The sequence below is a fragment of the Phodopus roborovskii genome, unplaced genomic scaffold, assembly GCF_943737965.1.
Source record: "Phodopus roborovskii unplaced genomic scaffold, PHOROB, whole genome shotgun sequence".
In the NCBI taxonomy this organism is placed as follows: Eukaryota; Metazoa; Chordata; class Mammalia; order Rodentia; family Cricetidae; genus Phodopus; species Phodopus roborovskii.
In genome coordinates this window covers 15,235,603-15,257,928 of record NW_026126540.1, presented here as the reverse complement: position 1 = coordinate 15,257,928, position 22,326 = coordinate 15,235,603, and the positions used below count along the sequence as shown (strand labels likewise).

Genomic DNA, 22,326 nt, shown 5'->3' with positions numbered 1-22,326 from the left:
GAGGCCAAATCCCAGACTCCAAGGTTTTAGAACAGCTGTTCTCAACCTGTGGGTCTCAAGCATTTGAGGATGAAAAACCCCTTTCACAGGGATTGTCTAAGACCATAGGAAAACATATATATATATATATATATATATATATATATATATATATATATATATATACACAATACTTTTTATAAAAATAGCAAAACTCCAGTTATGAACTAGCAAAAAAAAAAAAATTATGGCTGGGGGTCACCACAGCATTAGAAACTGTATTAAAGGGTTGCAGCATTAGGGAAATTGAGAAGCACTGTCTTTAAAGATAAGACCTGCAGAGCAATGGTGGTGCATGCCTTTAATCCCAGCTCTCAAGAGGCATAAGCAAGCTGTTATCTGTGTTTCAGGGCCTGGTTTACAGAGTGAGTTCCAGGACAACGAGGTGGTTATGTAGAAAAACCCTGTCTTATAATTAATGCAAAGCAAAAGTAAAGAAAAGACAAAACCAAATAGAAGAAGCAGCAGCAGCTAAGATACTACACACTGTATGTAAAATACATCTCTATAATTTAATTTATTTTATTCAGATACCTAACTTCAGAGAAATTGTAGGTTTCCCCACAAAAACTGACCTTGAAGTCATGTTTAAGGGCTAGAAAACACAGATTCCAATGCATGCAACTAAACATGTACCTAAATAATGTAGATATTTATTATAATTAACTTGATAAAGTTTATTATTAGCAACTCTAAATTTTTGGTACATAATTTGAAGACAGTGTAGACTGTGGAAGCCAAACACACAATCACATTTCCCAGGATTAACAACAAATGAAGATATTCTCACGGGAACCAGAGAACACAAACTATGAGAAGTGGTTCAAGTTTCCATGGTGTCAGATTAAGATTTTAAATTAATCTTATTAGTAAATAAAGGTAATGCAACTGTACAAACCACCAATTCAACTTACAAAATTAAGAACTAAGGATAAGAGAAAAAATAAAAAAACAATAACTATTAGAAAAAACTCTGTTAAGAGATATAGTAAAACACAAAATTAATTTTCGTAATAACAAGAAAAGTACAGTTAAGGAGAATAATGAAAGAAAGAAATGACAATAAACAAAGTCACTAATCAGGGAGAAGACATAATTACACAAAGATATATTTAAATTATATAGTTTATGAAATTTTTCACTAAATATACTTGGAAATTTGTGTGAAATCGATGACTAAAATATGAATTATCAAGTTAGTAAAAACAGTTAAATAACATCTCTTAGAGAAATTTAAAAATTGGTCAAGATTTATCAGTAGTAAGTATGAAATGAAATGGGGTTTTATATGACCTCTAATAAACTATAAACAAACACATTATTCTAATTTCTCATAAATAATTTCAAACCATTGGATATAATAACCTTCCCAATTAATGGCAAAAAAGGAAACCCTAACCTAAACCTTGTATTTAATTCTCTGAAAGGGCAATAGTTTATCTGTCAGCCATCAATAGATTACATGATTAGAATAATTGAGCCAATATGAGCTTATTCATAAATAAAAAATGATTTTGAAAATGCTCTACAAAAATATTCAAAGGATTAACATCAATATGATCATAGAAGTAACTGAATCACCAATTATTAAAAATAATAGCAGAAAACTTTCAAATTTGGAAGAAAATTTTCCTAACAGAAACTCATAGCATGTATTATGTGAAATGAAACTAACTGGATCACCACAGCAGGGCAAAGTGAGGCTGTCTCCTTCCTATTTGGGGGTTTCAGAGAAGGAGCTCTAGATAAATTTGAAATAGAAGAAATAAAAATAAAAAATGTTGGGATAGGAACAAAGGGAATAAAGATCCTTGATTGCTTATAGGTGTGTGTGTGTGTATGTGTGTGTGTGTGTGTGTGCATGTGTTAGAGGCCATAGGTCAACTTCATGTGAGAACCTCAGGAATGCTGCCCACCTCCTTTGCAATGGGGTCTCTCATTGTCCTGGAACTCCACTGAGGAGGCTAGAGTTTGAGAGGCTGGTAGCATGATGTCTTTTTCAAGGGCTTCTCCACCTTGGTTTTGGAATCAATGTCTCCTGGTGAAGCATGTATTTGCTGTTTCTGATAGACTGGCTGTCCACAAAGCACATGGATACTCTGTCACTTCCTTCCCCAGTATTACAAGGATATGTCACACTTGGTGTCTTAGCGTCAGTTCTTCACCATTGCAAGTCAAGAACTTTACCAGGAGAAGCTTCCTTAGTCCCAGCTAACATATTTTGTGAGAAAGCGTCAGTAGAGTTAGTGGAAAGGCTCAAAAGTACAGGCCCAGGGAAGCAGGATTGAGGTATGCTATGGAGGTAACTGGTGTACATTATCATTAATGAAGCAGATCTAACAAGAACTGGTCTGGGTTAGAGAAGACAGATATCAAATTGCTTTAAACTTTATGCTGTTAAAAAGGATCGAGAACAAGTAAGATAAGTCAGTAAGATAGCTGAAAATAGAACTGGTATACAAAGACCAATGTTTTCTTTATGGCCTATGGTATCAGAAACTTCATGGGGAAAAATGTAGGTCACTGAAGATGGCCAAACACAAAGACATACGTTTAGCTAATAATGAATGAACACAACTGTCTGAGAAAAAGTATTACTGAATGACAAAAAGTCATGGACTGTTTTCTTTTAAATCAACATCTTGATAAGGTTTCTAGAATATTTGTGTAAAACACTAATTACTCTAACACAGCAAACATGATGAGACATACAAAGAACCAATGCTTCACAAATATCAACTACATCGCCAAACAAAAATCATCTGTGCACTCCAACTATGTCCATGGGAGGGATACAAACAGGTTATGGAATAAATCAGTCATATAGGCAAGCCTGACAGGCAGAGGCAGACACCTGACATTAGGTTAAAAGTCCATATGTTAAAGAACCATGCCATCTCTGGTTAAACAGGACAGAATGAAGAACCATTCTGCCCTAAATGACATCATTTATAACTAGCTCTCTACCCATCTCTTTCGAACACCCCAGAGCCTCTTTTACAAAATAAAGATCATAGTTATTAACTCGGAAAAGGTTTTGCAAGGAATAAATGAGAGAAAGTACCTGTAGTGGCATTACCATAGTATCTAACAATAAAATACTTAATAAATGTTTCCCTATGCTTTTAGGGAAGAAGGGGTAGGCATACACGAGTGTGTTATACATGTACAGGTGTAAGCATACAAGAGCCTCTCCTATAAACTGGACTGCCAGGATGGCAAGATTCAGGGATCCTGCTATCTATGTGTACCCCAGCACTGGGGATACAATGGGTACTGCTATATCAGGCTTCTTATGTGAAATCTGGGACATCTGAGTTTGAATCTTATGCTTGTGCTGAAACCATTTCACACACTGACCACCACCACATCCATCCAGTAAATACTAGTTCTGAAAGACAATTGCTTTAATCTGACATATAACCTCTACTGCAAGACTTAAGCCCTATGGAAGAACAGGCTCTAAAGCTCCATGTAATTATAAACCAGGGGCATTTTTCCTTAATTAATATTGAATTTATTTTCAAAATACCTGAATGTGTTTTCAAGTGCAACATAACTTATATAACACTGCTAGGTAGGCAAACTAGTACAGTTGATTTAGGAGGTAATATGGGGATATGGAGGATTCTCAAAAACCAGTAGAGAGAGAGAGAGAGAGAGAGAGAGAGAGAGAGAGTGTGTATAGTAGTGTCTGCACTTTCATCCTCACTTCAGTGTTATTCACTATAGCAAAAGCAAGGAAGAAATTCAGTTATTATATACAGATGAGTAACAAAATTTGTGGTGTGTGAGAGATTCTTAAAGCCCTGTCATTCACTATAATGTGTAAGGACATTGTAATAAATGAAATAATGCAGACACACAGAAACATACCGTTTCAATGCTCATATACATAAGTCTACCTCATAAAAATAGAAAATAAAACAAAAAAATGATAACCCAAGTCTGGGAGGGGCTGTGAAAATGGCAGTTGTTGACCACAAGGTGATGTTTCAGTTAAGGAAAAGGTTAGTAATCACTGTACTGCATGATAAGTATAAGTCACAGCCATTGACTGGCAATGGAGGCCAGGACCAACTCCCCTTGTAATTTTCTCTGTGAAAGCAGTTGTCTTGAATCTAACCTAGAATTAGATAGATAAACAGTTGCTCCTCTTACTGTAAAGGACAGAGCCATTGATCACTTAGAATATCTCTGAGCACTTCCCTCTATTTCTCTGAGTATCGATGTCAATGTCATTCTCAGTATGGGAATTATCAGACTGAAGTGTAAATGGCACTCATTGAGAGGTTCAGAATTTCTGGGATACATAGTTACCCATCCTCCCACTCCTCCATGCTTCTACTTTCTATGAAAGTGTACTTCCTATTATGGACAGGAAGCCAAGGTTTGGACAGCAGTTTTAACATGGTTCCCAAGAAAGTACACAGAGCATGTTACTGATAAGATGAGGTGCAGAGTACTCAGATCCCTGTCCTCTAAGGGGCATGTCCTCACTCTTTAACACAGCCTATCATAATGAGTTTTACAGAAGTGTTTCACTGACTTGATGGTTTGTGTATACAGCTGTTCATTCAACACAGGTGATGTGCATCACAAATAAATTAGTCACAACTAAAGAACAGTTTGTATTTGGTAGAGTACCTTACCTACATGATGGCATTTGTATTGGGCATTAGTAAAGTCAAGTTGAGGAGGAACGTTTAAGAAATGAAATGGTTATTCCTCAGAGGACCTGGATTTCCAGCATATACATCACAGGGCTCACAGGGCAGCCTGTGACCCCAATTCCAGGGGTTCTGACACTGTCTTTCAGCCTCTGTGGGTAATAGCATGTTCATGTTGCACATACATATGTTCAGGCAACACACATGGGCATCAAAATTTTTAAATGGTAAAGTTGTCTTGGCTGTGGAAAGGTTGCTTGTCTTCACTGCATGGAGGGAACCGGAGAGCAGCAAAGGAGAACTGGTGTGCAGTCAGCACTCTCTGGAACCACGAGTCTTGACATAGGACAGTGACTGATACTTTTCAGTAGAAGACTTGGATCTCAGAAAGCAGACAAATAAAATATCATAATTCCACTTCATGTGAAAAGCATAGAAACAGTTTTTTGTTTATTTATGTTTGTTTTATTTTGAGTATTTTCTGGGATTCCCATTTGGCTTTGTTTACTAGGACAAGGGACCTGTGTGATAATGTGGGACCCTGTTTTTCACTGAAACCAGTGATTGAGTTATTCATTGAATGTTTTCATTTCCAAAGAAAGGAAACAAAACAAAAAGCTTTATCTCAAAGGGGCCAGTCAGGTTGTCAGGTGATTCCATCAGGGCTGTAAGTCCTGCTAAGGCGATTGCTTCTTATGGTGTGAAAAGGGAAATGAGAAACACCAGGCTTAATGCCCACTTGGATAATTCACCTTCTAGGCAGGATCCCGAGGCAGGGATTATCTGGCAATAGTTTTATTTTATTTTCTTCTTGTTCCATTTCAAATACTCTTTTCCTCTTGCTCTCCATTTCCTCCCTGCTTTAGTTACACCTTCCAGGTTCTTTTATACCCAGACTCTGCCAGAGCGTTTCACAGGTCCCCACACTGACAAAAACCCTAGTAGGGTTTTTAGCCATTTACCATAGGTCACTGCATATTCCTTTTTTTACTCCAAATGATTTCTCTCAGATCTTTCTCCAATGTGGAAGAGACAAGATAGATTTTTAAAATAAATTTGTGATTATCTGATGACTTCTACTCATATATTTGTACATTTTTATCTTCCTACTTATTCCATGAGCTTAAATTTCCCTCTGGAAATACCAAGAACCATGATGCATTTCACTTCTGAGTCTTATTATTCCTATATACATGATGTTAGGAAGTCATGAGTATGAATCACAAGGCTGTTTACAGTAGGACCATCTTCCATTAGTAATTCCTTAGTGATTGTTATAAAAGCAAACATAAATTAAACTCTGTTTTTGCAGATACAAATATGAAATGCTGTGCTAATTATCATATGCACAGGTAAGGCTAGGAGACAATAAAATTACCATTCCTACCCATTTATGTACTCTAAAATCAATTGTTAAATTATTTATGTTTCATTTCAATTAGAGCTTAAAGTATAAAAACTATACTTTGGTCTTTATGGAAGGACTAATCAAAGTCAATTCTAAGCTACTCCTCGATATTATCTTCAGGACTCCTGTTTGATCAGTTGTCTGTCACTATAGTGTGAGCATAAAAGATCCCATTAGGCTGCTCTGAGAACTAAATAAAGGTTTTCACATTATCCTAGAGTAAGGCACAAACATCTGCTCTCTCTTGTTCTGCTGACTTCAGTCAGAAAACCTATGATGCTGTGCAGACAGCTATCCAGTGTACTTGAGGGCTTTTGGGCAACTGAGTCATTGTAGGCTACTTAAGCTTTTAGTCACTATGAACCTCAACCTGGGCAAGACAGCATATTTCACTAGACGATAAATGTGATCACATCTTTTGGTACAGTGATTCCAGCAATAATAGCCCTGTCATAGGTCAAACACTATGTGACCAGATTATTAGTCATGGTTCTAAGTTACACAGTGGTACATTTCATTGGATATACTGAGAAAATGCCTACCAATAACTTTCAAGGATTACATATCAATATTTTGAAAGTTACATTGCAAGTCCCCTAATACAGGGTTACCTTCCTTCTTCACTTTACACACTTCCACTTTTCTCAAACTTCAGCCATATAGAAGCTCTCCTTGGAGTTCCAGAGGTAGAGGCAGTGACATCTTTGTAACATGGTTCATACCACACCCATCACAAGTGTAAGGAGTATGGTTTTTCCTCCCGCCGCTGGTACACATAAGTTTAAATTTTATTTTTTCCATGAGCACTTCTTTGCTATTCAATGCTTTCTGGAGACCAAAGGGTCACTGAATAATCTTTGTAGCCCTCATATGTAGCGTGACACTTGGTTGATGCATAGCAGGGTATATGACTGCTGGCTGAATGGGGGGGGATGGGTGAATACACACATAGATTAGGTAACAGATTTATAGATAGCTAACAAGAGACAATGTAGGCAAAAATAAAATTCTACATATTGCCATAGAAATAGCCTAATAGCTTATATTTTTTTCTCTTAAACGTTTCATTCTTTTATTTCAATTCTGGTTATTTACATTAAATGCAAGCAACTGATTTTCTCAAATGTAACTACATTGTTCAGAGTAATGAGTTGGATATAATATTGTAAAATTTTTTCTGATTTTAATAGTATTCCATTGCTCACTTGCTCTTGATGGGCATAGTAAGCACTGAGCTGTGCATAACCATCCCTCACCCTGGTTTAGCACTAGCTATGAGATTTAATATTCTTCAACCCCATAGTCTAGCTTTCTGTAACTTTACCCTTATGTGTTTCCAAGGCAGTACACTGTCAAACAGTAATGAATACACAGCTAATGGAGAGCAGACTCAGGCTTATATATCCCACCTAGGTAGTCCTTCCTTTAAGGAGCTCACAACTGGGAAAGAGTATCTATTACATAGTCACAGTGATTGAAATCTTGTGTTCCTGGTTAATCACTTTCTCTGACCAAATATTTTGCTTTATTTATTTATTTGCAGGAAGCGACTGGAAAGATTGAAGTTAAGTATTTTAATTCACTTTGTCTACCTTTAAAATAGAAGATGTAGGAATTTGAAGAAGAATGTGACCAATCTCCAACCTTCTTCAAACAGCTATGCTAGACACCGTTACTTCAAATGTTTTTATTTGAAATGCTTTGTCTATCTCTTCCCTGCATACTAGAATTCTACAATTTAAGGTCTTCATCCACTTACTACAGATAATTCCAATGGAACTTCATAAGAACTCTGAAGTCTCCTCTTGAATGCCTCTCCCTTCCTCACATCACCAAGGGCTTATTTTCCTTAACAACCAGGCCGGACTGTACATGTCACCTTCATAAAATACAGATGGAGGTGTCAATCATAGCTATTTTCTTTCTAATCTGTATTTCTAGGATCACCCCTTCATCAATATGCCTTACAACTCAATAACAGTTTGTTAGGTGGTGACAAGCAGATATTGAGTCATTCTCCCTAAAGGCCATAACCTAGTACAGGAATTCATGAAGGCAAAAGCCAATGTTTGATTTTTTTTTTTTTTTTTTGCAGTCAGCTTGCTGATTATCTGCAATTCTCTTCAGATTGCATTTCTATTTACACTTCTCTACTATCAGTAAGCTTCTTGTCAGCATTACAAAGTCAATCAGTTTGTAAGAGAGAAGGGCTATTTTGTTCCCCAGCCTTGGGAGTTTCTATTCATGAATGATCCTGCCCCAAATGCCCAGCCTGTGATGTAGCAAAACAGCAGGAAAGGAGAGCAGAGTCCAGCAAAAACTCTCCCATCATGAACCAAGGAGGAAATACACAGGATGTGCAGGAGACACGCAATCCCCTTTAAGGACAGGCCAATATGTCCTAATGACCTCCTTACTTAACGCCACCTTTCAGAGATTCTACTACCTCCTAGCAGTGTTATCATGGATATAGAATCTTGAGACAAGTATCACTGGAGGACATTCAACATCCAAACTACAGAATATGCTTTTATCTGATACCATATATTTCATATGCTCTGGAAGTATATTCATTCTTTGCAAGACAGCCTTTGATATCAATGTCATATTCTCTTTATTCTGCTTTTGTTTGACAGGCTCAGTAAGTATTTTTTTTTTAGAGGACATAGATTATATTCATACCTCTTGTCTTCCACTAAAGCTTTCCTACTCTCCTTAGATGTACAATAAACACATTAACACTGTTGTGGGACAGTGACTTCCACACGATCTACATGCAGCAAACTAGAGCAAAGACAACTGTTTGCCAATTTAACAACATATCCACAATAACAGGTCTAACTGTAATGAGATCTATTAAACACATGTCAGAATTACTGTCATAGCAACCCACTAGGAGGCAACAATTCACATGATCATTGCTCATTAGTAGACAATCCATATTCTCTGACACATTCACTTTTTATTTATTTCATGGATAAAGAGAAAATATAGAAAGGATTTTATTTGCTTTGGCAAATACTGAAATAGTGAATAATGGATAGTGCTATTATGGATTTATCATTGTTATTGTTACTATGTAATATATATGAGTGTTTAACCTATACAGATGTATGTACACTATATGCACATACCAGAGGAAGGTGTTGGATCCCCCTGAATCTGGAGGTACACAACATTTTTTTTAGCTGTCATGTGGTTGCTGGGACAAAAAGCTAGGTCATCCTATGCTTGAGAAGTGAGTGTTCTTGACTGCTGAGTGTCAATAATCCTATTGCTATGTGCAACTACACTTTAAACTGTGAAAACATATCTACTAGCTCTGCAAACTTAGGCATCGTTCCCCTCTCATTTCAGTCTGCACCCTCACTGCAGGCAACCATAGGACTATATGAAGTCACTTCCATGTGGATACTCAAAGCTCCTCCCCTAGATGTAGAGAAGAGACTGAGGTGGGGAAAAGGAGAAGGGTTTCTCAGAATGTGCAAAGAATAACTAGAGGAAGAATACTTTCTCATGTTTTATTATATAGTAGTGTGACCATAGCCAATCATAACATAATGTATATTTCTACACAGATAGAAGAGGAATTAATGAGTGGTCTGACCACAAAGGAAGGATAAATGTTAGAGGTGACAGATATGCTGAATGACCTGATTTCATCACTGCATAACATGTCTCAAAGCAGTCCACTGCTTCTGTGCATACATTAAATTACTGAATTTAAAACAATAGCAATGTAAGCATGTCTGGTTGCCCTGTTGCTCTAACCCAGGTCCAAGAAATTTGAATGCATTAGGATGATATACAACAATGAGCAAGAAATTACAACCTACACACATTAGGTGTTATCGTCTCCCATTCTCCCTCCTTCCTCTTTTCCTTTCCTTTTGTCTTCTTTCCTTTCTGATTTCATATGTTACATGGAAAATTAGCATATACTTATCGATGTTCTCTTTCATCATGTGAGAAAATCCTCATATTTTGGATTTTAAGACAGATAAACAAGTATCTGAATTTTGCTAAGCATAGCAGAGTTTGACCACAATCAGGAACCTGTTTGCAAGCTACTGCAGACACTTGTTTTGGAAATTCTTAATCTAGATAAATAGCAGGGAAACTGAAATGAGAGAAATTTTTCTCCTCAAAAATCACTGTAATAACACAGAGTGAAAGCCTCATTTCCACTGAGATTATCCTCCAACACCTCAGAAAAACAAGGCCTACCACAATCCCATGAAATAATTTCAGAAGCAATAAATTATGGTTCATTCCATTTACACAAATATTTTGATATCTTGAACTAGCTTGCTTGTTCAAACTGCCAAACTGACGTGGAGAGCTACAGAGAGACAGCACAAAAAGAGACTGTTTTCCTTTCTTTCTTTCTTTCTTTCTTTCTTTCTTTCTTTCTTTCTTTCTTCCTTTCTTCCTTCCTTTTTCCTGTTAATATGTGGATTTCTCGTGAGAACTGAGCAGGGGGTTAAACCAGCTGCTGCCTGGGACATCGACTGTGCCTCTCCTCAGACTGGGAGGAAAGCTTACAGAAGACTGGAAATTTACCTAGACATTCCCCAAGTTACTCTAAAAGCTATAAGGAATAACTTCCTAGGGAAAAACAGATTTGAAAACCTGCTGGAGGTGACAGGTGTCATGCTCGTATTTCATGAACATAAGCAACATGCTGAAACGGAAGATTTCTGGGTTTCACAGGTTCAAGTCCTATTGTGAAAAGTCAGGTAAGATGCACACTAACTGTTGTCTGAGCAGAGGTGCATAGTAAGAATTACATGGGATTGTTCAAGCAGATTCACTGAAAGTTAAATCTTTTCACTTAACTGACTCCAATGTGGAGTCTACTGTTAATTTAAACACTTTCTTTTTAAAAGCTAATGTTGGATTAGAGATGAATTTTAATGTAAGGAATCATTCATGCATCAAACTTCTTAAAAAAAAAGCAATATATCTTCATAATATTTTCAAAGCAGATTCATAAAATATTGTTTGGATGAAGACAAAATTCTCTGTATCTTATTATATATGCAAAATCTTCAAAAAAGAAAAAACCAAAATGACAGAAATCTACCCAGTACTAAAATGAACTGTATCTTTTTGCAAATATAATCAACATATTCTAGTGTACTCTAAGAATTTATTGACAGGGATGGATGTGGTCAAGAAGTACAGTACTTGCTTAGCATATTGTCTTAGTCTATTGATGTGATGAGGAAATATAACCACAACAGCTCTTATAAAGCAAAACATTTCCTTGGGGTTGCTTACACTTTCAGAGGTTTAGTCCATTAGGGAGCATGTACACAGAGACTGAGTGCTAGAGAAGTAACTGAGTTTTCTAGTTCTGGGCCCCCAGACAGCAGGAAGACAGAAACTCTGGGCCTGACTTGGGCTTTAGAAAACCTTAAAGCTAGTCTGCAGTGAAACACTTCCTCCAACAAGGCCATATGTCCTAATCCTTCTCAAGTAGTGTCACACTCTGATGCTAAGCACTCCAATCTATGAGCTTGTGGGGACCATTGTTATTTAAATCACCACACATATGTAAGGTTCTAGTTCCCTTTTCAGCATCACAAAATAACAACAAAATAAATATAATGATTTAGTAGGCAAAGTGCTTTAACCAAGACCATCCTGCTAGTAGCAAGTGACCTAAGTGAATAGGAGACATGACAGGAATCCTAAGCAGGCATTGTTGCCCATAGATTTAATTCTTACATGCAAACAGGTTGCCAATTCATCCTAATCAGTATGGTGAATGTAACTAACCTTTTCAATTTCCAAACCAGTCTTTACTGCATGGCATGCTAAAAGTCACATTCAGGATTTGACCTTGATTCTGACAAAACAATCACCTATTTTGGATATTCAAATGTTATATTACATTGTAGCAACTGAAGCCTTGGCAGTAATACAAACCTCTGTGTACAAATGACCTAAGTGTGTTCCCAACAAAAACTAATGATTAGGTCTAGAGATGATGTATGTGCCCCTTAATACATGTATGCATGTGCATGTGCATACACACACACACACACACACACACACACAAATGCAAATCCCACATGTTCTCTCTCTTTCCATGTGTGTGTACATGTGCATTAAAAACCAAACATAGATGTTCAAGTATTCTACCATGAAGCAACAGCACTAACATAAGAAGATACATACTTAATCCAACTGAAAATTAAAGGAGGCATTCTGTTTTGGGCAAATTTCAGTATCCACATACAGAGAAAGGCACGCCTATATTGTCTATTATGTTTATACTCCAAAATATAGTTGACAGAGAGTTCTGTCTAGGAGAAGAAGGACATCTGGCCGTCTGGCCTCCTACACTGCTCACCTTTGAGTAAATGTCTGTGAAAAAGGCAAGGTATGGCTTACACAAGCATGTACCATGACCAACACTCAGTTTCAATAAATCTTAAGCAAGCCATAACCACCATATATCTTTACTTCGGCACACTGCACAAAGATTCCCCTTTGAAGTGAATTAATGGAATGTTACTTTTAAATGAGGCTTTTCCTATAACTTTTGAACTCACATAGTTCTGTTCTCATAATGAATGCTGTCTTTAATTCCATATCTATCTAACAATAGAAAACTTTCTTCATTTTCAATATTTATTTCTCAAAAGACACACAGGAACTATGCTTTTATGAGGGGGCATTGTTGTAAGGTGATACACATCTACATTGTGAAATGTGAAACGCAGTGGTACTTTTATCTCCTCAAATACAAACGCCTGTGCACCAGGTGTGGAAACAACACTTCTGTGACTTGTTGTCCTGTTGTGGAACCCTCTGGAGTTTTCCCAAACAATGCAGGTTATTGTCATTTTAATACTTTAAAAAACTGACAATATCCTGTTTATATACAATGTACTATGATTATATTACCCCAACTACCCTCTACTAAGTCCCTACTCCTAGCACCCCTTGTGTTTTTCCCAGATACTCCCCATATACTCTTATGGCCCTTATTCATATTCTTTTTTATCTCTCTCATTCTTCTCTCTCTCTTTCTCTCTCTCTCTCTCTCTCTGTATGTGTCTGCCTGTCTCCCTTCCTTCCTTCCTTGCTCCCCTGCTTCCCTTATAGACACTGTGTACAAGGCTAAAGCTACTGTGCACTGTGATCTTCTCTGCTGCCACCCCTGGCTTCCCAGCCTTATGGACCGCCTATCTTCCTTTGACTGACATCCACAGCATTCTCCTTAAAATGCAGTCATCAGTTTGTTGTGTTGGTATTACTCTATAGGGAAAGAGAAATGGATACAACTATTTAGCCATCTTGAAATCTTTCCAGGTCTTCTGCTGTTTTTGCTACTAATTGTCAATAATACTAATAGCTGCCTCTGACTTGGTGTTATACAAAATTTTAGTATCTGTAACTGAGGTGGGAGCACAAAGCTCTGTGTACTAATGGCCTTAATGATTAGGTGTAGAGCTGATGTGTGCTCACTCACACACACACACACACACACACACACACACACACACACACACACACACGAGCATGTACACACCCACATATAAATTCACATAAACACACCATATGCACATGCAGTCAAATAAACACTTCCACATGCTTACTATTTTCCTGTCCCTATCCCTGTCCATCTCCCTCTCTCTCTCCTTCTCTCTGATACCCTCATAGTGCTAAGATGTTCAAGAATTTTTCCATGGAGCAACAACTCTAACCTAAGAAGGTATATACTTAACGTAACTGAAAATTAAAGGAGGTATTCTGGTTTGGCCAAATGTTGGTGTCTACATACAGAGAACGGCATGCCTATATTTTGTATTATGTTTATTCTTGAAAAGCTGAATTCACACAGAGAGCAGTGTGCTGGTGTTCAACAATGCTACTGCCCCTGAAATGAGTACTGAGGAGAAGGTAGTAGCCGCGCCTTGCCTTCTATGAAAATGGAGGGATGAAGATGAATCAAACACAGTGAAAAAGCCTTTAGTGCCAGTGCCATGTCTATCTGTTCATTTAATCCTGATCATTTGAATATAAATATCAGTCTTTTTGTACAAGTTAACGGTTTTTTTAATTCTGTCATTTTTCAGAGGACAAAAAGTCAAACAACATAGAAATGAATCCACCTAATAATCAGAAGCATTTCTTATCCAGCATCTGCCTGCAATGTAATGTAAAAGGCTGGGGGAGCAGCCTACTGCAAAACTAACTTTGTTAAAAAGGAATCATTAGACAGGTGGGGCTTCAAGGGAATCTAGCTTCCAGAAGGCAGGTAATTAAAATGTCAGGTTAGGTCAAGAATGTGTTAAATGTGAGCCTTCAAGGTGTCTCAGAAGATAAAAGCCTAACGACCCTAGTTGCATCCCCAGGAATGATGTGGTGTAGAGAACCAGCTCTGAAAGATGCTCTCTGACTTCTACATGTGCCAGGCAAGGGTATCACCACCAGCCCCCACCCCCCATACACAAACACCCAAAAAACATGCTATTCAGCCCGGCTTTAATGCTGGAGTTATAATCACATTAAACACAACATGGAAAGGGAAGCTGAGATGGAAAGACTAACTCAGAGAGAACCGTTTCACGTTTAGCCATTCCGAAGCCCTATCTTAGCCAGCAATGAACCATTGTTTTCGCTACTAGTGTTTTCTTTCTGGTTAGACAATCTAGGAGAATTAATCAGCCAAACAACGAACTGACATTTCTTCAGTCATATATGGTGTCCATATACAAGCCAATATGCCACTAAAATAGCCTAAGTATGTGGCTCTATCCTGAACGCCAGCAAGACAATGTAAAGTAAGGGCATGTCCCAAAGAAAGCTTCCAACAGCCCCAAACCACAAAGCCTACAAACTATTAGGTTCTGTCTGGACAAGTGAAGAGAAGTGACCTTTGGGCAACGCTGTCACCTGAAAGGTGAACAAGGGAAGATGACCAGAAGGAAATGCTGGGAGATAAGAAGATATGGGGAAAATAGCAGACTCTAGTAAGAGACAAATACTGGGTTAGACAGGAGAGTGTGGGAGCATTATAGACATATACTTTCTCTCCTTGGAATGCTGATTTTGAACATTTCAAAACATAAAACCAAAACATTTCTTTAGCCAAAAGCAGAGTCCTTTGATCTGAGCCTTATTCACATCCCCACCCATTAATTTAAGTGTTCTGGGGAATGTTATTTTTTTGTTGTTGTTTTGTTTTGTTGATTTTTTTTAATTACAAAAGTACATTCTACAGAGGGCAAAGGATAACAAAGCTATAAATTATGCCACTGAACTAACTATACTAAAAGGAGTTGCTGGGAAGTGCAATTGCACTCTAAAAGGAGCTTTATTTTATGGTCAAAAATACAGGTGGGGGTAAAACAGTAACTGGGAATTTGAAAGCTACATGGCAATCTTGACTGCCCTTAGTACAAAAAAAGAGACATTATTATTTTTGTACCACCTCGTCTTCTCTGAGAGTAGAGAGACTGGTTTGCTTTCAGGAACTAAAATCACAGTGCATCACTTTTAATTGGGGAATGGGCTCGAACCAGGAGCTTGCCAATCATAGTAGCACAGTTTACAGTTACTGCTGCTGCAAGTCATTGGGCTCTAGTACTCAATTCATACCAAAATCCCTCCCAGAGCAATTACAATAAAACATCCTTTCCCCTAGGCTTAGTTGGCATCTGAAAAGGTCATGGGTACAGAGAAAGAAAGACACCTAGAGAGAGGTAGACAGAGGCAGAAGAGGGTAGTAGACACCTATCTTGCTCATTCAGCAGCTTCATGAAGCCAGCAATGACAAGATCCAAAGTTGTTGTCTTTACTAAAAAGCTTCTGTGGCTACTTGAAAAATGAGTGCCAATAACACTCCTTGAACAGATCTAGTCATCTTTCTAGCGAGGCCACTGACTATCTAGGGAAATGTATTTTAGTACTGCACAGCTCCAGCAGCATGTAAGGTTATTCCTACACATCAGGAAGTAAGGATTCTGGGCCTATCCTGGTGTTTTCTTGCTGTTTCCCTCCTGTACAAGGCAGAGGAAAGGGGCGTCTCTCCCAGCAGCCATAGAATGGCACAATCCCCGTGGATTTTCTCTAGTGAAAATTCTAGCAGTGTTGACAATATGCAAGTAGCTATTTTGACATGACATAAATTAGATTTCAAATAGAAAACACTGGGATTTTGTAGATTCTCACTGCATCCAAGTGCAGGGTTCCCTAGCTCCCAGTGTACCAAAGAAAAAAGTACTAGAAAAGGAGAAGTATGTCCTCTGTTTTCGGAGCAATTGGGAGAGAATCTGGTGAAGTACAAGACAATAACCATCAACTGTGTGACTCAGCACTGGGCATTGGGGGGGGGGGGTTGCTTCTAAAGCAAGTCCTAGAGAAGTCAGTGATGCTTCCAGCCACTCTGGCTGATACTCTGAAGACAAGCCAGCCACCTTGACATCTAGGGCTAGAAACATGGCCATCTCTGTCTTCTAGCAGGGTGCCCACAGTCTACCTCTAGAAGTGCTGCTTTGCTTGCTGAATCTCTCTTTTGTGTACATCAACAATAAAAACTGAAGTAAGGAGCTAGAGCACAGCACTCTGATATTGTGTCTTGGGCTCAGGTAGGGAGAGAAGCCGGACTTGGACATCTAAACAAATACATGGAGTAGCGTTAGCCTCTCTAGTATCAAATATGGAATTGCTTAAACCAAATATGGACTATTAATAGTATTATCTTCATTCCCTCGGTCCTTTTAAGGAGCGCCAAAAAACATTTTGCTTGGGAAGTCCTTATGGTACACTCAAATGACTCCATGGTTAATATCAGCCACATAAACAATTCTGTCTCTATCCAAGCTGCATGGCCACCAATTAAGGCAAGATTTCATCATTTCCATTGAGTGACATTTTAAAATTTTTGCATTGCACAACTTACAAAGGTTTTATTAAGTGGGTATAGGAAATCTGTGGTATTCTCAAGTGCAGAAGTTAGGGTGATACACAGAAAATGGATGTTTGAGGTGTGAACTCTGTGTGGCAAGTTTAGTCTATCCACCCTATATATAACTGATATTTATTTAGTTGTTAGCCCAAATACCCAATTATGGTATGATTTATAAAATGGACAACAGTCAGTATAAACTCAACTCATTAAAGTAACTGTTGTTCTGTCTATGTACTGAGTGGGCAGCATTTTATCTTGTCTACTTATTAGTCTTTATCCTGACTATGGACTATGTGAGGGCACAGACATCTTCTGTATACTGCTGTCATCATATTACCCAACACAGCACTCAGTAAATATTTGCTGAATGTGGGAATAAATAAATGAGTAAACAATAAGGCCGCATTAGTTCTATTATAAACAAGAGAAAGACAAGCAAATGTGTAAAGGGAATGCTTTACTTTTAGAGAATGGTTATAAATTTTTGAAAATCTTAAATTCTAAATATTAAAACAATCTTCACTTAATTTAGCAAATTTGTCATTTCCATAACCCACTCTTCCCCTCTACCACCAGTCCCCATGGGCTGCTTCTAGTGTTTCTACTTAAGAAAGGCAAAGGTAATGAGTAAGAGGCATTATTTTCAATCAGATTGGCGGTTAATACATCCTGTCTCAAATGCCATTCATATCATCTTTCTAACAGAGATTAATGTGCCATGAACCAATTATTTACACCAGAAAAGGAGCAAACATGAAGAAATGTTATGAAAGTTCCCAATTAAAAGCTTCCCCTAGGCTCATCACATCTCTCAAACATCAAAAACCATGGATGAGCAGAGTCAGTAAATAATGCATTAAATATGACTGTGTAGAGCAGAAAGATCACCAGATTCCTCTTGGTATAATCATATAACAGCCCACCTGTTCAGATAGATGGACAGACAGATAGATATAAATAGAGACAGAAAGACAGTTAAAAAGAGAAAGTGAAAATAAAACATCTCCTCTTTGTAAGAAGGTAGCAGATGCATAACTATGTGCCCTCTTTCGGCAGACCCTCCCCAATCCTACCCCACTGGCTGCATATCGTATTGGCTAAAAGCACTGCTCCAATCCTGCTCACTGTGTATCTTAACACACTATTACCATAGAGTTGCTTCCTTAGAGCCCAGACTCTCCTGTACCCAGGCAAACAATGTTATTGCTGATTCACAGATCACAATTATCTAAAGCATGACCTACTTTTTTTCATGAAAAGCACCAACAGTTGACATTGATGAGTACTCACAAGCAGCCTCTTAGGTCACTGTAACTTAAGTCCTTATGGAACTGTAATGGTGAGTTTTAATTGTGAACTTTAGCAAGGTTTAGAACGAAGAGTGTATAAATGAGGGACTGTCTGGACCAGGTGGGCCTAAGTCCATGTCTATTAGAGACAGCCTTGACTACTAGATCTTCGCTTTTATAAAAAAAGAAAACTCCTAGCCCACTGTGTTCACAACCATTACCTGGGCAGAAGACCCAGAAGTGCATCTACCTCTTGGTGTAACAATCACATAGCAACTTCTTCTCCAGACAGTGGCAGAACACTAACAGCCACATGTTTATTTCTCTCTTTGATCTCCAGTGTGCATGTGACATGCTGGGTTAAGTCTTTACCTTGACTTCTCAACAATGAGGAACTGTAAACTGAAGAAAGCCTTTCTCCCTGAAGTTGCTCTGGCAGGGTACTTTACTACAGCAACAGGGCACAGAACTAATCTAGCTCCTGTATCCATATCCCCACAATGAAAGGACCATTTGAAGCTCAATTAAAGTGCACACAACCTCTTTCGCCCATCTCCTCTTAAACATTAGCAAAGCTGTCAACATGGTCTTCTCCATCACTATTAAATAATTCAGCTCTGCTTTGTCAGAGCAGTTAATTAAATGAAACCTGGGAGCGAGCAGGGGAGATGCTCTATCACCATAAGCACTCATGTAGATATAATGCTAATCCTGGAGGCCATGACAACCTACCTCTGTGTAGCCTTTGTTGGTCTTTCTACAAGTTCGTTGGCATCCATGACTAAACATACCATTGAGCGCCACATGCCCCATTGAAACAGGAATCTGGTGCCATCGATACCCAAGAATGTGCCTGAGCTAAGTATATTCCAACTAATGTAACTTTTGTCTTGTTCACTATATATGGCATTTTTTTTTCTGTTACAAGTCACCCCTAACAGAAGTGTCTATAATAGGAAAAGTAATTAAGACAGTACTATTCCAAAAGACAGATACAGCTGACCAAAAGTGTCAAGCAGTCCAGAAATAGCAGATCCTTAGCAGAAGCCTACTATGAAAGTTGTCTAATGTTGCACATCCCTGGTGAGAGGGATTCTTCACTCAGTGAGGAGTGCATGCTATCACACGTCCTGGTGAAAACCTGCACAGCCAAAGAAACACATGCCAGCAGAGCCAAGACTTAAATACGAGACACAAGATTTGAATAGGGAAACAGACAAAGGAAAGTGAGTCCAGGGGTGTGAGCTGGCATTTCAAAGAACAGGAAGCAAGGGTGAGAAATAATAAATATGAAAGTGGCTCCATTTCATCAGAATGGAAATTCATCAGAAAACAGAAATCAAGTTAATGAGCTGGTACAACTTCATACTTTCTGTATTATCAAAAATGGAAAGAAAAAGAAACAATTCAGTAAGAATCCTATGAAACAAAGATCTTTGTACATAAGTGGTAGTTGTCTAAAATGGTCACTTTTAAAGGTAATTTATTTTACTTAGTCAAGTGGGGAATATAGTATGATAGGTCTGCATTCTGACCATTCCTAGACATAAATGCAAAGGCCCTTTTAGTGGTGTAGAAGAATGCCACATATTCCAATGATTCATTGTAATAGAGAAAACAGAAAAGTTGGCAAGGACCTCTGGATGTCACTCAGGTGTACAGAACTTATAAGAACAAGGCAACACAATCAAGAAGGAATGTCAAAGCCATGGGAAGGGTGGCTTCTTAAAGTTGAGCCACATGCTGGATAAAATCATATCACAAACTGCTTGTGGCAGGTAAGATGACAGTTTTCTTCAGATCATTAACTGAAAATATATATTACTTAGGCAACATGCACACATATGCCTTCTCCTATGATATGTTTGTCAATTATACAGATGTTTCTGGGTCCCCTTCTACTGATCTAAATTAGGATTTTTCCATTTAGTGTGGTAAATCCCAGACTCTTCATGTGTTTCACTTCTAATTCACAGGAAAAATGTCTAAATAGGAACCAAGAAAAACAAGTTTTCTTTTGTGTTGCGGTACAGAATATGCATCAGCACCTAGACACTTGCTCACTCTTCTCAGCTGCAAGACACCCTATAGAATGTAGGGTTCATTCCCATGTCAAGATAGCTCCTACTTCTGTTGGACCACATTGTGAATAGAAGAAAAACACAACTCAAACCCCAGTCACAGGGAGAAGAAATGCAGAGAAATGATGCTAAAGCTAAAACATTACTACATTACTGAAATATTTATCTGTAATACATGACAAACAGAAAATTCTATTTAACTTGATTATCAAAGAAGACAAAAGAAATTCAGCAAAGATCTTCAAGTAAAATACTTTCATAATACACAAATTATACTGACTTAAACATTCTTAACAACACTCAACCTTGTTGGACATATACACATGAGGCTAAAAGAGGAACACTGGTCTGGCTTACAGTAGTGCTTCTGTGTCGATGAAATATCTCAGCTCACCAGATCTTGAACATTGTTGGAAACCATTGTGCATTCCTATCTTGCATTTTTATCCTGAATGTCAAAATTTGTTCTTTAAACTGTATACCTTCCTCCTGACAAGACTTAATCTTCTTATTTCCTCAATCACATAGTTAGGTATCAGTGTGTCATTTAAATAATGTGCATCTTTAAATACAGCTTTTGCCTGTGCACATTTATGCATGCGTGTGTGTGTGTGTGTGTGTGTGTGTGTGTGTGTGAGAATGTGGGGGGGCATGTGGTATATGCATGTATATGTGTATGCATGCCTGCACAGGACAAAAGCTAATACAGGGTGTCTAACTCAGTTGCTTCTCTACCTTAATATTTTGGGACAGGACATCTTTGGTTTAGCCTGGAGATTACAGCCTCAGATATGTAGACTGGCCAAAGAGTTACAGAGTTCTGTCTCTGTCCACCCCACGTTGAGATTATACACCAGCTATGTGGGTGCTAGAGATCTGAAATCAGGCACTCACGCTGGCATGGTCATCTACCCAACTCTTTTTAAATGCCTTCTTTATCTCATTGACTTGATTTTCAGGAAGCTCAAATATAAGATTAATGATAAAGGTAATTTGGATTGTCTAGTGCAACTACAATCCTTTACATAGCTATATTCTCTATTTTCTATTATAAGCAGTTGTATTTATATATAGTTTGCACAAATTATATAGAGGTAGATAAAAAACGGAAAATAATCACTGAATACATGTATGAATGAGTATCCTGTTTTGTTAAGACCTTAGTTTAAATAAAATTTGAACGTGTTTGTAAACTTAGGTCAGTCAAAAACAAAGCAAAGATCCCATTTAAATCAACATGAAAACAGCAGTATTCCATACTGCTGGAACTGCAGATGTTTCACTCACTTGCAGATGTCCTCTTCTGGATCTTCCAGCCCAAATCTCTCATCGAACGTCAGCTGGATCCGCATGTTTTCATCGGCTGCAACTAATCTCCACACCAGCACAGTGTTTCTTGGGTAAGTGTGGGGAAACTTTGGGCTGTGAATGCTCCCATTAGCAGATACTGTGACAATTCTCTCATGCTGAGGATCTTGCACTCCTAAAGCAAGCACACAGGCACAGATGTATATTAGAACAGATGTTTCCAAAATCACTGCTTTCAAAACAATTGGCTACTTTTGTTATTCACAGGTGTTGAAGCCAAGCATGCATTCTGCAATAGAAATCAAGTGTCACTCTTCAAAATGTATCCTTTTTTAAGGTATGTGTTTTACAATGGAAGGAAACTAAAAGTTAGTCTTTTTTTAATCTAGTTACTGAAATGTAAATTATTAACTTTTTGGACTCTAAATGAGTTTGATATAATTCTATAATATCTATCATTTTTTTTTGAAGCAGGATCCCATGTAGCTCATGCTATCCCCACACTATGTTGCTAGGCTTCAACTCCTAATTATCCTATGTACATTTTCCAAGTGTTGGTATTATAGGCTTGACCCAACAAAATAGTTATATTTTCAAAAAA

General features: G+C 37.9%; 1 protein-coding gene across 1 annotated transcript in view; it reads right to left on the bottom strand.

Moving 5' to 3' along the window:
- Pdgfc (platelet derived growth factor C) overlaps positions 1-22,326 on the bottom strand; it is a 153,812-nt gene that overhangs the window by 41,494 nt on the left and 89,992 nt on the right. Inside the window, exon 2 of the mRNA XM_051199204.1 lies at positions 21,705-21,900. Within this exon, the coding sequence (XP_051055161.1) occupies positions 21,705-21,900 (196 nt within the window). The remainder of the gene's footprint in view (positions 1-21,704; positions 21,901-22,326) is intronic.